Here is an 18,166-nt window from a genome sequence, read left to right on the forward strand (position 1 = left end):
ATTTCTTGTTAACACACTATAGTTTTGGCAAGTCGGTTAGGATATCTACTTTGTGCACGACACAAGTCATTTTTCCAACAATTGTTTACAGACATAATATTTCAGTTATAATTCACTGTATCACAACTCCAGTGGGTCAGAAGTTTACATACACTAAGTTGACTGTGCCTTTAAACAGCTTGGAAAATTCCAGAAAATGATGGCATGGCTTTAGAAGCTAGGCCAATTGATAGGCTAATTGATATCATTTGAGTCAATTGGAGTTGGACCTGTGGATGTATTTCAAGGCCTACTTTCAAACTCAGTGTCTCTTTGTTTGACATCATGGGAAAATCAAAAGAAATCAGCCAAGTCCAAAATTGTAGACCTCCACAAATCTGGTTCATCCATAGGAGCAATTTCCAAATGCAATGAAGGTACCACGTTCATCTGTACAAACAATAGTATGCAAGTATAAACACCATGGGACCACTCAACCATCATACCACCCAGGAAGGAGATGTGTTCTGTCTCCAAGAGATGAGCGTACTTTGGTGCGAAAAGTGCAAATCAATCCCAGAACAACAGCAAAGGACCTTGTGAAGATGCTGGAGGAAGCATGTACACATGTATCTATTTCCACAGTAAAACGAGTCCGATATTGACATAACCTGAAAGGCCGCTCAAGCAAGGAAGAAGCCACTGCTCCAAAACCGCCATAAAAAAGCCAGACTACGGTTTGCAATTGAACATGGGGACAAAGATCGTACTTTTTGGAGAAATTTCCTCTGGTCTGATGAAACAAAAATATAACTGTTTGGCCATAATGAACATGGTTATGTTTGGAGGAAAAAGGGGGAGGCTTGCAAGCCGAAGAACACCATCTCAACCGTGAAGCACGGGGGTGGCAGCATCATGTTGTGAGGGTGCTTTGCTGCAGGAGGGACTGGTGCACTTCACAAAATAGATGGCATCATGAGGAAAGAAAATGATGTGGATAAATTGAAGCAACATCTCAAGACATTAGTCAGGAAGTTAAAGCTTCGTCGCAAATGGGTCTTCCAAATGGACAATGACCCCAAGCATACTTCCAAAGTTGTGGCAAAATGGCTTAAGGACAACAAAGTCAAGGTATTGGAGTGGCCATCACAAAGCCCTGACCTCAACACTATAGACAATTTGTGGGCAGAACTGAAAAAGCATGTGTGAGCAAGGAGGCCTACAAACCTGACCCAGTTGTACCAGCTCTGTCAGGAGGAATGGGACAAAATTCACCCAACTTATTGTGGGAAGCTTGTGGAAGGCTACCCGACACGTTTGATCCAAGTTAAACAATTTAAAGGTAATGCTACCAAATACTAATTGAGTGTATGTAAACTTCTGACCCACTGGGAATGTAATGAAATAAATTCTCTCTACTATTGTTCTGACATTTCACATTCTTAAAATAAAGTGGTGATCCTAACTGACCTAAAACAGGGAATATTTACTGGGATTAAATGTCAGGAATTGTGAAAAACTGAGTTAAATGTATTTGGCTAAGGTGTATGTAAACTCCGACTTCAACTGTATATGCCGACTGTTTGAGTGACAACAATACATGTACATTTTTATATAATAACAAATGTTTCCTGATCTGTCTTATATCTCTCAGATATAGTACAGACACTTCAGAACAAACTTCTTTTAGATTTTCGGGGGGGAACTATCTGTTCCATGTAGTGAATCTCTTATTCAATGCGTTTGTATGGGCTAATAGCAGTAAGGCCAAATACACACAACCGTTCAAAAGGGGTCACTTAAAAATGTCCCTGTTTTTGAAAGAAAAGCACATTTCTTTGTCCATTAAAATAACATCAAATTAATCAGAAATACAGTGTAGACATTATTAATGTTGTAAATGACTATTGTAGCTTGAAATGGCAAATATTTTATGGAATATCTACATAGGTGTACGGAGGGCCATTATCAGCAACCATCAATCCTGTGTTCCAATGGCACGTTATGTTAGCTAATCCAAGTTCATCATTTTAAAAGGCTAATTGATCATTAGAAAACCTTTTTGCAATAATGTTAGCACAACTGAAAACTCTTGTTCTGATTAAAGAAGCAAAAAAACTGTCCTTTAGACTAGTTGAGTATCTGGAGCATAAGCATTTGTGGGTTCAATTACAGGCTCAAAATGGCCAGAAACTTTTTTTCTGAAACTCATCAGTCTATTATTTTTCTGAGAAATGAAGGCTATTCCATGCAAGAAATTGCCAAGAAACTGAAGATCTCGTAAAACGCTGTGTACTACTCCCTTCACAGAAAAGCTCAAACTGGCTCTAGCCAGAATAGAAAGGGGTGTGGGAGGCCCCGGTGCACAACTGAGGAAGAGGTCATTATATTAGAGTGTCTAGTTTGAGAAACAAATGCCTCACAAGTCCTCAACTGGCAGCTTCATTAAATAGTACCCCCAAAACGTCAACAGTGAAGAGGTGACTCCGGATGCTGGCCTTTTAGGAAGAGTTGCAAAGAAAAAGCCATATCTCAGACTGGCCAATAAAAATAAAAGATTAAGATGGGCAATAGAACACAGACAGAGGAACTCTGCCTTGAAGGCCAACATCCCGGAGTCGCCTCTTCACAGGTTTTTCCTTCAAATGCAGGAAATCTCTCTACACTCCATGGCAAAATGTGTAGAATTGCAGGAAATAACATTTAAAGCTGCAATATGTAACTTTTGGGCGACCCAACCAAATTCACATAGAAATGTGAGTTACAGATCAAGAGAGGGGCACTAAAACTTTAGGCAAGGTCGGGGGGGGGGGGCTCCCAACCAAATTTCACTTATTGCCCCTATAATCTTGCACAGTAATAGTTCTAATAAGCCTAAATAGGAGAATTTAGTTTGAATATGTGTACTTCCCATAAGTCAATAAAAGCTGCATTGAGGCATCAATGATGGGCTTGTACATTTATAAGCATCAAATCTAACCTTTACTACATTTGCATGAGTACAGTACATTTAAACATGGGAAATTGACAGTTCTGAAATGAACTATTTTGTCATTGTTTTAGAATAAATCTCAGAGTAACTTAGAATTAACAGATCTAGAAAACAAATTTTGAGAAAGGAAGGAGTAGCCTAAAGGGTGACACACGACACATGACATTCAGGAGCCTTCAACAGCATGGATTGGAGAACGGGTAACAGTATCCTAATTATCATCAGGGCTTCTCAGAACATTACACACAAACTTATCTCATATCGTTCACTGTCTCTCCCCCAAACTATTTTGCTTGCTTTTAAGAACATAAGATCCGAAACACTGCTACCTCGAACACTTCTGAAAATGAAGCTTTTCAATCATCAGGATTCTACAACCCTGCCTGCATTCTCCACCATGGTATTCCAGTTCAAACTGAGAATTTAAGTACAGCTCTTTTGTGTCATTTCAGTGGAATTCCCCAGAGAGTTTATGAACAAAGTCCAAGATACATTTTCTCAGATTCTGTGGCATCAAGTCACTAACACCAGTCAGTTCTTATTGACTGATAAATCCCAGTTAACTCCAGGTGAATATATCCAGTTCATGTAAGTACATTGACTACTTGGTGTTATGCCTCATTTAACTTGTAAAAAGGCAGGGTACAACCACAGATACCGTACATAACATACCACAGCATAGTTGCTGCCGCTACCTAAACACCATCTCTCATTCAGTTGGCAAAAGCTGTGGAGATCGATAGTCTTCTAATAGTGCACAAAGCCCTTCATAGTTATCCAAAGATTATATGCTCATTATAATGTCCTTCAATCCAAGATTCCAATCACAGCCCATGCAGTCACATAACAGCACAGGTCTTGGCTTTGGTCTTCTGGAAGTCTGATACCACTGTAGGCAGGTCAGGTCTGCTGTGTGAGATCCTCTTGGTGCTCCTGGAGGGCTTGTTGCATTTGACGTTCTTGTTGCTCTTGTTGACGCAGGCCAGCGTGGCCACGTGGAAGATGTCTCTGACGCTGTTCTCAGACTGCAGGGATGAACACTCGATATAGGGAGCACTGATCTGCTTGGCCATGTTGGAGCCCTGAGATGGAGAGAGAGAGAGAGAATAACACAAAGATATCAGTCTGGAGAGCTGTCTAGTACAAATTGTTCCCAGCACTTTTAACACATGATTATGTTTAAGCTCATGATTTTAAATTAAATTCAGAAAGACACGACACCCACCTGATCATAGGACACTGGCGTATGTCCACTGTTAGATTTGGTAAAGAGGTCTGTGCGGAGGTCTGACTTGCATCCCACCAGCAGCATCTTGGTGTTGGGACAGAATTCCTGAATCTCTCCTTTCCACTATATGGGTGAAAGAAAAGGGAGAGATAAACATTAGTCTAGAATTGGAACCCTTTGGAGGGGGATTAAAGAGAGAAAAAGCCTGGTGATTATGCTCTCTTCAGAGGAAGGATCACTCCCCCTCTCACTGGACCACACTCCTCTCAGCTGGCACAATACTGAGCCTAAGTGACATCCCAGGTCAAAGGGCACAGAGTCACACAATGGCCATGTCTTGGAGACCACATGTGAACAAGGCCTGTTAGACTACTTCTAAGCCTCACGTGAGTTTGTTTTCACAATCCTCCCCCGCTCTCATTGGTGCTGCCCTAGTATTAGACCCCTCTCTCATTGATACAGCCTTAGTTTTCAGCAGAATAGGGATTTTCAAAGGCCACTTCCCCCAGAAACACAAATGGAGGCCTTTTCAGAAAGGGTCATGGGTCAAGGGGACTGAGTGAAAATGTCATTGGGACAGGCCACTATAGCTTCACGGACAAGAGTAGGCTATATCACCACATAACACTCACCTTCTTCAGTACACTGTCCAGGGTGTCTGGTCTGCTGATGTCAAAACAGATGAGGACTGCATCAGCATCAGGGTAGGAGAGAGGCCTCACATTGTCATAGTATGCAGAGCCTGCAAAAAAACATCACCATGTTGTTGTCAAGTGAAAGTGGATCTATGGGGTAAGTGAGTCACAGTTCTTCCTCAAATCCCTGCAACTTACTGTAAGTTAACAAACATTTCCCATTCCACAGATGCATTGACTCAAACAATGACAAGGTTATTTGCAGAGCAGGGTCAGATTGCAGTGGTTTCCATTCCAAACAGGATAAGTGAAAATTATTTTATAATATAAACTTGTGACATACTGAGTCTACACTAAACATCTTAAACATAACTCTATGGCAGTGATCATTTTGACACTCTTTGTTTTAGATTTAGTCTAGTCTTAGTCACATTTTTGTCTTTTGAATAATGATTTTGTCTAGTTATTGTGAAAATGACGAAAACAGTGGGCCCTTTTAGTCAACTAAATGTTCTCTCATTTTAGTCACATTACATTTGTATTGCCTCATTAACCTATAGTAAACATGTATCACTGACTTCCATGTGCACAAACATACATTGCCTTGTCTTACCAACAAAGTTTTCTGCATCACATTCTCTTCCTAACAGCAGAAACATGACAAACATATGTAAAAAAAAATTGTTTTACTAATTCCATGTAAATTCCATAATCAGCCTAGATAGATATTGTACATCACATACAAAACAAACCTACAACACACGAGAGAGAGAGAGAGAGAGAGAGAGAGAGAGAGAGAGAGAGAATCTACAAATTATTGGCAAAGCAGTATGGGTTGAACCTCCATCACTCAGTCACGTCATTGCCATTGTTATCAACGTTCCACAGACGCGGCAGCCACATTGAGGTCCAAAAGTACAACGGGGGCTAATGACTTTGACTGTTTTGCCGAGTGATGTAGTCGAGTCACTACACCTCAAGTCCGAATTGAGTCCACTGTGCTCGAGTCCAAGTCACCAATAGTCGAGTCACGAGTCCCTATGGCTGGAGTTCGAGTCCCAGTGCTCGAGTCCTGGTCCAAGTGCTCAAGTCTGAGTCACTGTGTCCACTTTAACTCAAAATAAAGTTAGATATAGCATAATGGCAAGACGAATTTAGTCAATAAATTGTTTTCTATCCCTTTTCCTTTCTTTCCAAATGTTTGCATATGTTTGCATATAGGTACCTGTAATGTTACAAGGGCCACGTTCAGTTGGAAAAACGTTATCGGACGTTGCAGAAAAAATCTATGAATAGAGCCGACGTTATTCCTTATTCTGCATGTCAGAGAGGTATGTTTGTTCTACACTGAACAAACATATAAACTCAACATGCAACAATTTTAAAGATTTTACTGAGTTACAGTTAATATAAGGAAATCAGTCAATTGAAATAAATTAATTAGGCCCTACTCTATGGATTTCACATGACTGAAAATACAGCATATGCATCTTTTGGTCACAGATACCTTTAAAAAAAATAGGGGAATGGATCAGAGAACCAGTCAGTATCTGGTGTAACATGTCTGGTGAGTATGCAGGCCATAGAAGTTCTGGGACATTTTCAGCTTCCAGGAATTGTGTAGAGATCCTTGCGAAATGGGGCTGTGCATTATCATGCTGAAATGTGAGGTAATGGCGGTGAATGAATGGCACGACATGGCACGACAATGGCACGACATGGGCCTCAGGATCAAAAATGCAATTGTGTTCGTTGTACGTAGATAAATGCCTGCCCATACCATAACCCCACTGCCACCATGGGGCACTTTGTTCAAAACGTTGACATCAGCAAACCGCTCGGCACACACAATGCCATACATGCTGTCTGCCATCTGCTCACTGAAATCGGTTACAACGCCGAACTGCAGTCAGGTCAAGACTCTTGTGAGGACGACGAGCACGCAGATGAGCTTCCCTGAGACGGTTTCTGACAGTTTATGCAGAAATTCTCAGTTTGTGCAAACCCAGTTACATCGGATCCTGCAGGTGAAGAACCCAAATGTGGAGGTCCTGGGCTGGCATGGTTACACATAATCTGCGGTAGAGGCCAGTTGGACGTACTGCCAAATTTTCTAAAACTACCTTTGGAGGCGGCTTATGGTAGAGAAATGAACATTCAATGCTCTGGCAACAGTTCTGGTGGACATTCCTGCAGTCGGCATTCCAATTGCACTCTCCCTCAAAACTTGAGACATCTGTGGCATTATGTTGTGTGACAAAACTGCACATTTTAGAGTGGCCTTTTATTGTCCCCAACACAAGGTGCCTGTGGAATATTCATGCTGTTAAATCTGTTTCTTGATATGCCACACCTGTCAAGTGGATGGATTATCTTGGCAAGGGAGAAATACTCACTAACACCGATGTAAACAAATTTGTGCACAACTTTTGCCAGAAATAAGCTTTTTGTGAGCATGAAACATTTCTGGGATCGTTTATTTCAGCTCATGAAACATGGGACTAACACTTTACACATTGAGTTTATATTTTTGTTTAGTATACATAACCTGTTTCTATCTGAACGTTCCAAAATGTTTCGTCCTGCTGAACAAGGTGTGGCCTAAACAAATGGTTAATGGTCCGGTCCGCAAGTAGCCTGGTTTTAGAACGGCCCTCAATATGTTTTATAAAAGTAAAATATGGCCCGCCTATGCACAATATAAAGAACAAAACGTAGCGCTGTTATTATGGGTCATGTCTTTTGAACGGTAGCCAAAGGGCTAGATTCAAGATGTTTTCTCTGTAGAAAAGAGGGAGACTTGGCTACATTGGCTGCAGAACCTGTATATGAAATGCAGTGGGAAAAGTGGGAGGGTTGAGCGAGACTACAAATTCCAAGGCAGACTACTTTTCTATAGCCTACTCAACTGAGAGAAAAACACAGCGAGACTGTTGTTTTACTATTAAACTCAATGCTGCTATTGTTATTAATTTTGAAAATCAGCTTGTGTCAAAGGGTAGCTAACTAGAAGGCTGGAGTCGCCTGCGCAATATGTATAATCGGAGGCGGAGGGGACCCTGTCTGCACACATTCATCACCTGCTCCCCCGCAGGTCACCAGCTGACGTATTCCCACTGCTGAACAGAACTGTGCTGTGCATCTGTGCTGCTAATATTAATTGTGCTTAACACTGAAACACTCTCAAACTCTCCAAAAACTCTTGTCCAGTCCACTTAGTAGTCCAATTTTAGTCACAGAGATAATTTAGTTATAGTTTTTTCTTGGGTATATTTAGTCAGCTATAGTCTCGTTAATTGGCACTGAAAAATAGGTTTTTGACTAATATTTTAGTCACTATTTTTGTTGACGAAATGAACACTGCCGTACGGCGACCTCAGTGTTTTCTTTGGTAGTAGTGGGTGTACTATGGAAAACAGAGAAGCCTTGGGGCCGTTATGTGGTGGACTGGGTCACGTTGCATCAAGGTAAAGAAACCAAACCAACACCAATGTCAGGAAACTCCCCTCTCCCCATTGTCCCTCTGTGAGAAATGGGGAGGATTTTCTAGTTTCCCAAGGTACAGTGATCTACAGTGGGAGGGGTCTTCCTTCACCCACATTAAATACTGCTTAAATACTGTCTTTAATCCATACTGTCTAGGGAGGAAACCGTCATATCTCGCACATACTTCAAACAGTGTATATGCTTTCCAGAATCATTGGGATGTCCCTACCCCATTGAGGTTGAAATGTAAAATGGTTACGGTTAGGGTTATGGTTAGGTAAGGGTTATGGTTATGGTTATGTTACGGTTAGCATAGGGATTAAGGTTAGGGTTTAGGGTAGGGATGTTCCAAAGATTCCGGATATCATAGACCTTTCAAACAGTCTCCATTGTAGAAAACAGTTCCTCATTCTGAAGAGATATTTGTGTCATTCTCTATAAGCTCCATGCCAAAGGGACTTTACTTTAGAATACAAAGCAGTGTAGAATAACTTGGTTCTTGAATTGTGCCATTGAATTCTAAAGAATGTAGCGGCAATTATGCTATTTCACATCATGACAAGAAATCATAACAATCCCTCAAAACCGGATCCACTACTTCTGAAGCTGGCTTTACAACGAACGACCCCACCCAAACCAGAAATATGTTTTGATTCACAAATGGAATCCAGATGATCTCAATGTGGACCAGTATAAGGACTGAAACACCAAGGACACCATCACCATCTGTCTTTTTTAATTTGAACTTTTAATTTACCTAAACACAATTATACCCAGTTTGAATTCCCAGGAGTAAACTTCTATACAAGTGGGCCCATTTGGATATTTGAGTAGAATGCCTATGAAGCATACGCTGTGGTCTGACACAGACTACCACTTCCCTGAATGATTTTCACAAACAAATCCGCACCAGCAGATGTAAACAATTATGAAATACTTTCAGGTATTGTGAAGCAGATCCTGTAGGTTTAACAAACAGTCACAAGATCCCTATGTTCATAGCCTAAACTACAAGTCTTATAAACGGCTCGACCAGGATGCGTGAGAGATGTGGAATGTCTAACTTCTGGTATGAATGATTTTCTATGGAAACATTAAAATAGTGTTGTAGGATTGAGCTGATGGAAATGGGGGATTTACAGTTACACAGTAACCTACTACACAGACTGTTAGAAATGGGCATTTCAGAGCTGGAGGAAAGTATACAAAGAGATACAGTTGTATCTGTCACTGTGAGACAAATAATGAACAGTGTAACAATGGCAATCAACGTAACGAAGACATCTCTCGTCATTCAACATACGGCTTATCTATCAGTGAGGTGGGTTAGGGGGATATACTTTAGTACCTATCTAATAGAACACTGCCTTCAGAAAGTATTCAGACCCCTTGAGTTACAGCCTCATTCCAAAACGGGTAAAACATTTTCCTCAGCAATCTATACAGAACACCCCATAATGACAAACCGAAAACAGAAATTCCTTATTTACATAAGTATTCAGACCCTTTGCTATGAGACTCATATCAAACATCTAAAATCGAAAATCAAATCAAGAGTCGGCTTTCTATTCCGCAACAAAGCCTCCTTCAATCACGCCGCCAAACTTACCCTAGTAAAACTGACTATCCTACCGATCCTCGACTTTGGCGACGTCATCTACAAAATAGCTTCCAACACTCTACTCAGCAAACTGGATGCAGTTTATCACAGAGCCATCCGTTTTGTCACTAAAGCACCTTATACCACCCACCACTGCGACCTGTATGCTCTAGTCGGCTGGCCCTCGCTACATATTCGTTGCCAGACCCACTGGTTCCAGGTCATCTACAAGTCCATCCTAGGTAAAGCTCCGCCTTATCACAGTTCACTGGTCACGATGGCAACACCCACCCGTAGCACGCGCTCCAGCAGGTGTATCTCACTGATCATCCCTAAAGCCAACACCTCATTTGGCCGCCTTTCGTTCCAGTTCTCTGCTGCCTATGACTGGAACGAATTGCAAAAATTGCTGAAGTTGGAGACTTTTATCTCCCTCACCAACTTCAAACATCTGCTATCTGAGCAGCTAACCGATAGCTGCAGCTGTACATAGTCTTATCGGTAAATAGCCCACCCAATTTTACCTACCTCATCCCCATACTGTTTTTATTTATTTACTTTTCTGCTCTTTCGCACACCAATATCTCTACCTGTACATGACCATCTGATCATTTATCACTCCAGTGTTAATCTGCAAAATTGTAATTATTTGCCTACCTCCTCATGCCTTTTGCACACAATGTATATAGACTCTCTTTTTTTTCTACTGTGTTATTGACTTGTTTATTGTTTACTCCATGTGTAACTCTGTGTTGTCTGTTCACACTGCTATGCTTTATCTTGGCCAGGTCACAGTTGCAAATGAGAACTTGTTCTCAACTAGCCTACCTGGTAAAATAAAGGTGAAATAAAAAAATAAAAAATAAAAACTTGAAATTGAGCTCAGGTGCATCCTGTTTCCATTGATCATCCTTGAGATGTTTCTACAACTTCTTTGGAGTCCACCTGTGGTAAATTCAATTGATTGGACATGATTTGGAAAGGCACACACCTGTCTACATAAGGTCCCACAGTTGACAGCGCATTGTCAGAGTAAAAACCAAGCCATGAGGTCGAAGGAATTGTCTGCAGAGCTCCGAGACAGGATTGTGTTAAGGCACAGATCTGGGGAAGATTACCAAAAAATGTCTGCAGCATTGAAGGTCCCCAAGAACACAGTGGCCTCCATCATTCTTAAATGGAAGAAGTTTGGAACCTCCAGGAATCTTCCTAGAACTGGCCGTCTGGCCAAACTGAGCAATCGGGGGAGAAGGGTCTCAGTCAGGGAGGTGACCAAGAAGCCGATGATCACTCTGAAAAAAGATCCAGAGTTCCTCTGTGGAGATGGGAGAACCTTCAAGAAGGATAACCATATCTGATGCACTCCACCAATTAGATGCCCTGAATGCCAAGCATCTCATCTGGAAGAAACCTGGCACCATTCTTACGGTGAAACATGGTGGTGGCAGCAACATGCTGTGGGGATGTTTTTCAGCGGCAGGGACTGGGAGACTAGTCAGGATTGAGGGAAGGATGAATGGAGCAAAGTACAGAGAGATCCTTGATGAAAACCTGCTCAGAGTACTCAGGACCTCAGACTGGGGTGAAGGTTCACCTTCCAAAAGGACAGCAACCCTAAGCACACAGCCAAAACAACGCAGGAGTGGCTCCTGGACAAGTCTCTGAAGGCCCTTTAGTGGCCCAGTCAGAGCCAGAACCCGATCAAACATCTCTGGAGAGAAAGAAAAATAGCTGTGCAGCGACGCTGAAAATAGCTGTGCAGCGACGCTCCCCATCCAACCTGACAGAGTTTGAGAGGATCTGCAGAGAATGGGAGAAACTCCCCAAATACAGGTGTGCCAAGCTTGTAGCATCATGCAAGACTCGAGGCAGTGATCGCTGCCAAAGGTGCTTCCTCAAATTACTAAGTAAAGAGTCGGAATACTTATGTAAAAATCTAAATATGATATTTCAGTTTATTTTTATTTTTTATACATTTGCAAAAATGTATGAAAAGGGTCCATGCTATTTGTTTAACTATTTAACCAACAATTTAGCAGTCTTATGGCATGGGGGTAGAAGCTGTCCTTTTGGTTCCAGATTTGGTGCAACGGCAGCACTTATGTGATTGCAGATTGAACAATTCATAACATGAGTGGCTGGAGTCTTTGACCATTTTTAGGGCCTTCCTCTTACACCACCTGGTATATAGGTCCAGGATGGCAGGGAGCTCGGCCCCAATGATGCACTAGGCCAAACGATTACCCTCTGTAGCACCTTGTGGATGGATGCCATGCAGTTCCCATACCAAGCGGTGATGCAGCCAGTCAAGATGCAGCTGTAGAACTTTTTGAGGATCTGAAGGCCCATGCCAAATCTTTTCAGCCTCCTGAAGGGGAAGAGGCGTTGTCGCGCCCTATTCACGACTGTGTTGGTGTGTGTGGACCATGATAGATCCTTAGTGATGTAGACACCGAGGAACTTGAAGCTCTTGACCCGCTCCACTGCAGACCATCGATGTGAAAGGGGACGTGCTCGGCCCTCCGTTTCCTGTCATCCACGATCAGCTCCTTTGTCTAGCTGACTTTGAAGGAGAGGTTGTTCCTCTGGCACCACAATGCAAGGTCTCTGACCTCCCTTTAGGCTGTCTCATCGTCGTTGGGGATCAGGCCTACCACCGTCATGTCATCAGCAAACTTAATGAGGCTGCTGCTTGCATGTAGGTTGGGTTGCCACAGTCAATTACTGGAAGTGTTGCTTGAACAATATTCCCTTTCAAAAGTGAGACAGGATTTATTTCTATAAAAGAAACCAATCTTTACCTGCAACTTTTTAGTCAGTTTATCAATGTGTGTTTTAAAACTTCTTCGGGATTGGTGTCCCTTCGACTGGACGGATCAGCTAACGTTAGGCTAATGCGATTAGCATGAGGTTGTAAGTAACAAGAACATTTCCCAGGACATAGACATACCTGATATTGATAGAAAGCTTAAATTCTTGTTAATCTAACTGCACTGTCCAATTTACAGTAGCTATAACAGTGAAAGAATGCCATGCTATTGTTTGAGGAGAGTGCACAATATTGAACATGAAAAGTAATTAATAAACAAATTAGGCACATTTGGGCAGTCTTGATACAACATTTTGAACAGAAATGCAATAGTTGATTGAATCAGTCTAAAATGTTGCACATACACTGATGCCATGTAGTGGGCAAAATCTAAATTAGATCTGGGCTGAAATAATACATTATGGCCCTTCTCTTGCATTCCAAAGATGATGGTACAAAAGAATGCAAACAAACGGTTGTTTTTTTTCTTTGTATTATCTTTTACCAGATCTATTGTGTTATATTCTTCTACATTCCTTTCACATTTCCAAAAACTTCAAAGTGTTTTCTTTCAAATGGTGCCAAGAATATGCATATCCTTGCTTTGGGGACTGAGCTACAAGCAGTTAGATTTGGTATGTCATTTTAGGCGAAAATTGAAAAGAAGGGGGTAATCCTTAAGAGGACAAAGGACAGTTTATCATCAATCCAAATACCCAGATACTTATAATTGGGGACTAGCTCAATCTGGGCTCCTCTCAAGGTACAGATACACAGGTCTTGATTTTATCACCATTTAGCACTAATTTAAGATTGCTGAGCAATTATTGAACTGAATCAAAGCCAAGCTGAAGATCGTGAATGACCTGTTACAGTGAGGGAGCACAGGAATAAATAACTGTGTCATCCGCATAGAGATGTAAGCCCCAGTTATTATTATTCAGGGACAGACCAACATTATAATTGTAAAGATTGAACAGTAAAGGGCCTAGTATTGAGCCTTGTGGGACTCCTTTAGTTTTGTTAAGAAAATTTGACTGAACTCCATCAGCAGATATACATTGACTTCTGTCGTGCAGATAATATACTTTTTTCTTATAAGTGTCCAGATTAGTGTCCCACTCCTTGAAGTGGCAGCACTAGCCTTTAGCTCAGTGCGTATGTTGGCTGTAATCCATGGCTTCTGTTTGGGGTATGTATGTACGGTCACTGTGGGAACGACATCGTCGATGCACTTATTCATTATGCCGGTGACTGATGTGGTAAACTTCTCAATGCCATCAGATAAATCCTGAAACATATTCCAGTCTGTGCTAGATAAACAGTCCTGTAGCTTAGCATCCGCTTCATCGGACCACTTCCGTATTGAGCGCGTCACTTGTACTTCTTGTTTGAGTTTTTGCTTGTAAACAAAAATTAGGAAGATAGAGTTATGGTCAGATTTGCCAAATGGAGGGCAAGGGAGAGCTTTGTATGCGTTTCTGTATGTGGAGTAAATGTGATCTACTGTTTTGTCTCCTGTAGTTGCACAGGTGACATGCTGGTAAAAATGAAGTAAAACTGATTTAAGTTTCCCTGCATTAAAATCACCGGCCACTAGGAGCGCCGCCTCTGGATGAAAACTTTCTTGTTTGCTTATGGCCCTATACAGCTTGTTGAGTGCAGTCTTAGTTCCAGCATAGGTTTGTGGTGGTAAATAGACAGCTATGAAAAATATAGAAGAAAACTCTCTTGGTAAATAGTATGGTCTAGAACTTATCATGAGGTATTCTAACTCAGGTGAGCAGAACCTTGAGACTTCCTTAATATTAGAGATTGCGCACCAGGTGTTGTTAACAAAGACACACACCTCCCCCTTGAGTTTACCCAATGCTGCTGTTTGATCCAGTCATTGCATAGAAAAAACAGCTAGATGTATATTATCCATGTCCTTGTTTAGCCACGATGCTGAGAAACAGGATATTACAGTTCTTTAGGTCCAGTTGATAGGTTAATCTCGAACAGAGTTCATCCAGTTTGTTCTCCAGTGTATGTACGTCCGCCAATAGAACATAGGGTAGAGGCGGATTGTTTATTCGCCAACGTAGTTTCGTCAAGGTGCCCGCACGTCGGTCTCTCATATGCCATCTTTTCCTTTTCCAAGTCTCTGGGATTAGGGCCTGGTCTGGGGTGAGCAGTATGTCCTGCCCCGGCGACTCATTGAAATAGAAATCTTCATCCAAATAGAGGTTAGTGATCCCTGTTCTGATGTCTTTCGGTCATAGGAAACGATGGCGGCAACATTATGTACAAAAAAAGTTAAGATCAGTGCACAAAAACAGAAAATAGCCAGGAGCCAGTAAAACGTCAGCTATCCATTGCAGCGCCATATACAGTACTTGTGGTACTCCAATTTCCACATGAGACTCATTTGTGATAACAATAAACAACACTATCATATAGCTCAAAACGTGCCACGCTATCCACAAGGTTATCAAAACAATTCCAACAAATCAACATTATCACACCATCATGTTGTGACTAGAGAGGGGGCTGCCGGTTCAGTGGAAGTCCTTAGAGGTGTGTCAGCCCTGGTGTATGTGGTGAGGTCTGGTGTGTGTGTGTAATGCAACCTTCCATGGTGTATCCAAGGTGGTCCCCACAAGGAACAATAGATGAGTGTGTCAGTCAGCCCTGGTGTGTGTGGTGATCTCAGCTTTTCTTGAAGCTGTGGTGTAATCACTGAGTCGTGTCCTGGACAAACCCAAGGGATGTGCCACAATCAGCTGGAAGTCACAGAGCAGATGAGAGGCATCCCAGAACAGTCTCTCACTCTCCCCACTACTACCCCTTTAACACCACACTGCACAGAGGCAGCCCAAAACACTCCCTCATCCCACCGCTACCCCCTCTCTAGACCCCCTTCTTCACCCTTCGACCCCTCTCCACCCTACAGAGGCAGCCCAAAACACTCCCACATCCCACTGCTACCCCCTCTCTAGACCCCCCTCTCTACCCTACAGAGGCAGCCCAAAACACTCCCTCATCCCACCGCTACCCCCTCTCTAGACCCCCCTCTCCACCCTACAGAGGCAACCCAAAACACTCCCTCATCCCACCGCTAACCCCTCTCTAGACCCCCCTCTCCACCCTACAGAGGCAACCCAAAACACTCCCTCATCCCACTGCTACCCCCTCTCTAGACCCCCCTCTCCACCCTACAGAGGCAGCCCAAAGCACTACCTCACCCTTTACTAACCACTCTCCACCCCACTGGAGCCACACAATCACCCAGCCAGACTGGAGGGCTTTGAGGCTGTAGTATAGAAGGTAATTACCTCCAGACCTGGGGCTGGAAGGAGATCCCACAGGGACCTCTATATGGGATTCCTGTTGTGTGTCAGGCTGTGAGGGGGAGCGGCTTATTAAACAAGTAATGCAAGCTCTCGGATTGAAAATCTGTGTATGTTGGCCAGGGGAAAATAAGTGTCTTATTTTGTTACCGCCCTTTAGCGTCAGCTTTTCTCCTAATAGACAGCTGAAAGAATATATCACAAATCTACCCATGTAGTGGCATACAAAACAGGCGCCAATGCAAGGTTTGCCATTACCTCGGAGTGCAGATGACAAAAATAAATGTCAGAAAGTAGCCTAATAGATGGTGATTTCCCAAGACTGATGTACAATTTTATACAGTCAACACCAGTGTCTGAGTTCCCACATTATCAGTCTTACATGTTCAAGGGTGTGAGGGTAGGTGGTTTCAGATGTAGGCTACAGAATGCTGGTGGTGTACACAAGGTTTCCATAACTGTTATCTGACTCCCTATCTAACCCTCTCCCTCACATTCCAGAAAGGCAGCATCGGATTTTCCCCTCAGAGTGAATGACAGTTACTGTAAAGCATATAATGTGGCCAGTACTGCATATCAGGATTTCATGCTTGTCTTCTGATGTCGAAAACTCTCGATTTTTCATGGTATTTAGTAGCTACAGCAGGAATGACAGTGACGCACGTTTTCAGATCGCGAATAATGCGCAAAGGGTCCTTACCTGAAGTGTCCCACAGACGGAGTTCAACTCTCTGCGTATCGATTTCAAAACTGGCCGTGTAGTTCTCAAACACCGTGGGAATGTAGCCCTACAAATGAAAGACAATATCCATTGTCAACATCAATGCAGTTTAGACATGTTAAAAAGTTGCGAGCTGATTGATAACGCGCAATTATCATGCCAATAAATAGAAAAATATGTCACATAAAACTCACCTCTGGAAAGGAATCTTTTGCAAACACATTTAGTAGAGCGGTTTTTCCACATTCACTATCCCCAACGACCACTATTTTACATTTTATGCTTGGATTTAAATCCATTTTGGAACGGTGTGGGATATGGCTCGCCTTCTTTCCATAAAATATAAAGAAGAATGAAGTCGGGATCAAAAGAAAATCCGAAGGTTGTATGATTCCCAAAATGTATGAGCGGACTGCATCAGTCAGCTGCACAGAAGAATCTATTCTGAAATGAGAACGTATCGACGGCACAGAAATTAAAAAATTGTCAAAATAGAAAACCTTTAAATAATTAACATGATCCCTTAGGAGAGTGAAATACTGTGAATTCCAAGGGTCGTAGCCAGTCCGGTATACGAGAGCTCCAGACCAGTTATGAGACGCAACGGTCCACAGACAGTGTAAGTTTGAAGGAGTTTGAGGAGAGTCATTCCTATTTCAAGTCAGGGAGGGCGTTGCGCAAGTAAGCTATTTAGCCCATTATGCATCAGACCAAGTCTCTCATGTATTTCAGATGAGAAGCTAACGCAGCTGCAGTGGTGGGAAAAGTACGCAAATGTCATACTTGAGTAAAAGTAAAGATACCTTAATAGAAAATGACGATATATACTAAAGTATCAAAAGTAAATGTAATTGCTAAAATATACTTAAGTATCAAAAGTAAAAGTATAAATTATTTAAAATTACTTATATCTTTAGGGATGTAGTAAAGTAAGAGTAAAAGTTGTCAAAAGTATAAATAGTGAAGTGAAGTACAGATACCCAAAAACTACTTAAGTAATAATTGAAAGTATTTTTACTTAAGTACTTTACACCATTTATGAGAAATAATATTAAAGGACCTATTGTAATTGCAATGTTTTTTGATGTTTTTTAACAGTAAATCAAAGGATAATCTAAAATGCTAAAAAATAATATAATTTTGGGATCCTTTGGAACTTATAATCTATTCCTGTTAGTTTCATTTCTGTTCATTGGACTTTGAATGAGCTGTCTGGATTAGCCTCAATACTTTGATTTCTTTGCTTTTTATGTTTATAACCACTTTAAAGGGGTTGAAGGGTTGCACTTTCTTTCACTGACTGTAGTGCTGAAGCCACTGTGATGTTTGCCTGCAATGCATATCAATAACCTTGAGAGCGATGAATACAGCTGAAGTTGTGCAT

General features: G+C 41.9%; 1 protein-coding gene across 1 annotated transcript; it reads right to left on the reverse strand.

The window, feature by feature from the left end:
* Positions 1-2,929: 2,929 nt before the first annotated feature.
* LOC135519388 (rho-related GTP-binding protein RhoE-like) lies at positions 2,930-17,421 on the reverse strand. The gene is made up of 5 exons (XM_064944580.1): positions 16,977-17,421; positions 16,762-16,849; positions 4,832-4,941; positions 4,197-4,322; positions 2,930-4,053 (listed from the first exon to the last, which is right to left on the reverse strand). Exons 1-5 carry the CDS (start codon positions 17,079-17,081, stop codon positions 3,811-3,813), a joined length of 672 nt encoding a protein of 223 aa, XP_064800652.1. The 5' UTR covers positions 17,082-17,421; the 3' UTR covers positions 2,930-3,810.
* Between the last annotated feature and the right edge of the window lie 745 nt (positions 17,422-18,166).

The sequence above is a fragment of the Oncorhynchus masou genome, chromosome 29 (assembly GCF_036934945.1).
Source record: "Oncorhynchus masou masou isolate Uvic2021 chromosome 29, UVic_Omas_1.1, whole genome shotgun sequence".
Taxonomy (NCBI): domain Eukaryota; kingdom Metazoa; phylum Chordata; class Actinopteri; order Salmoniformes; family Salmonidae; genus Oncorhynchus; species Oncorhynchus masou.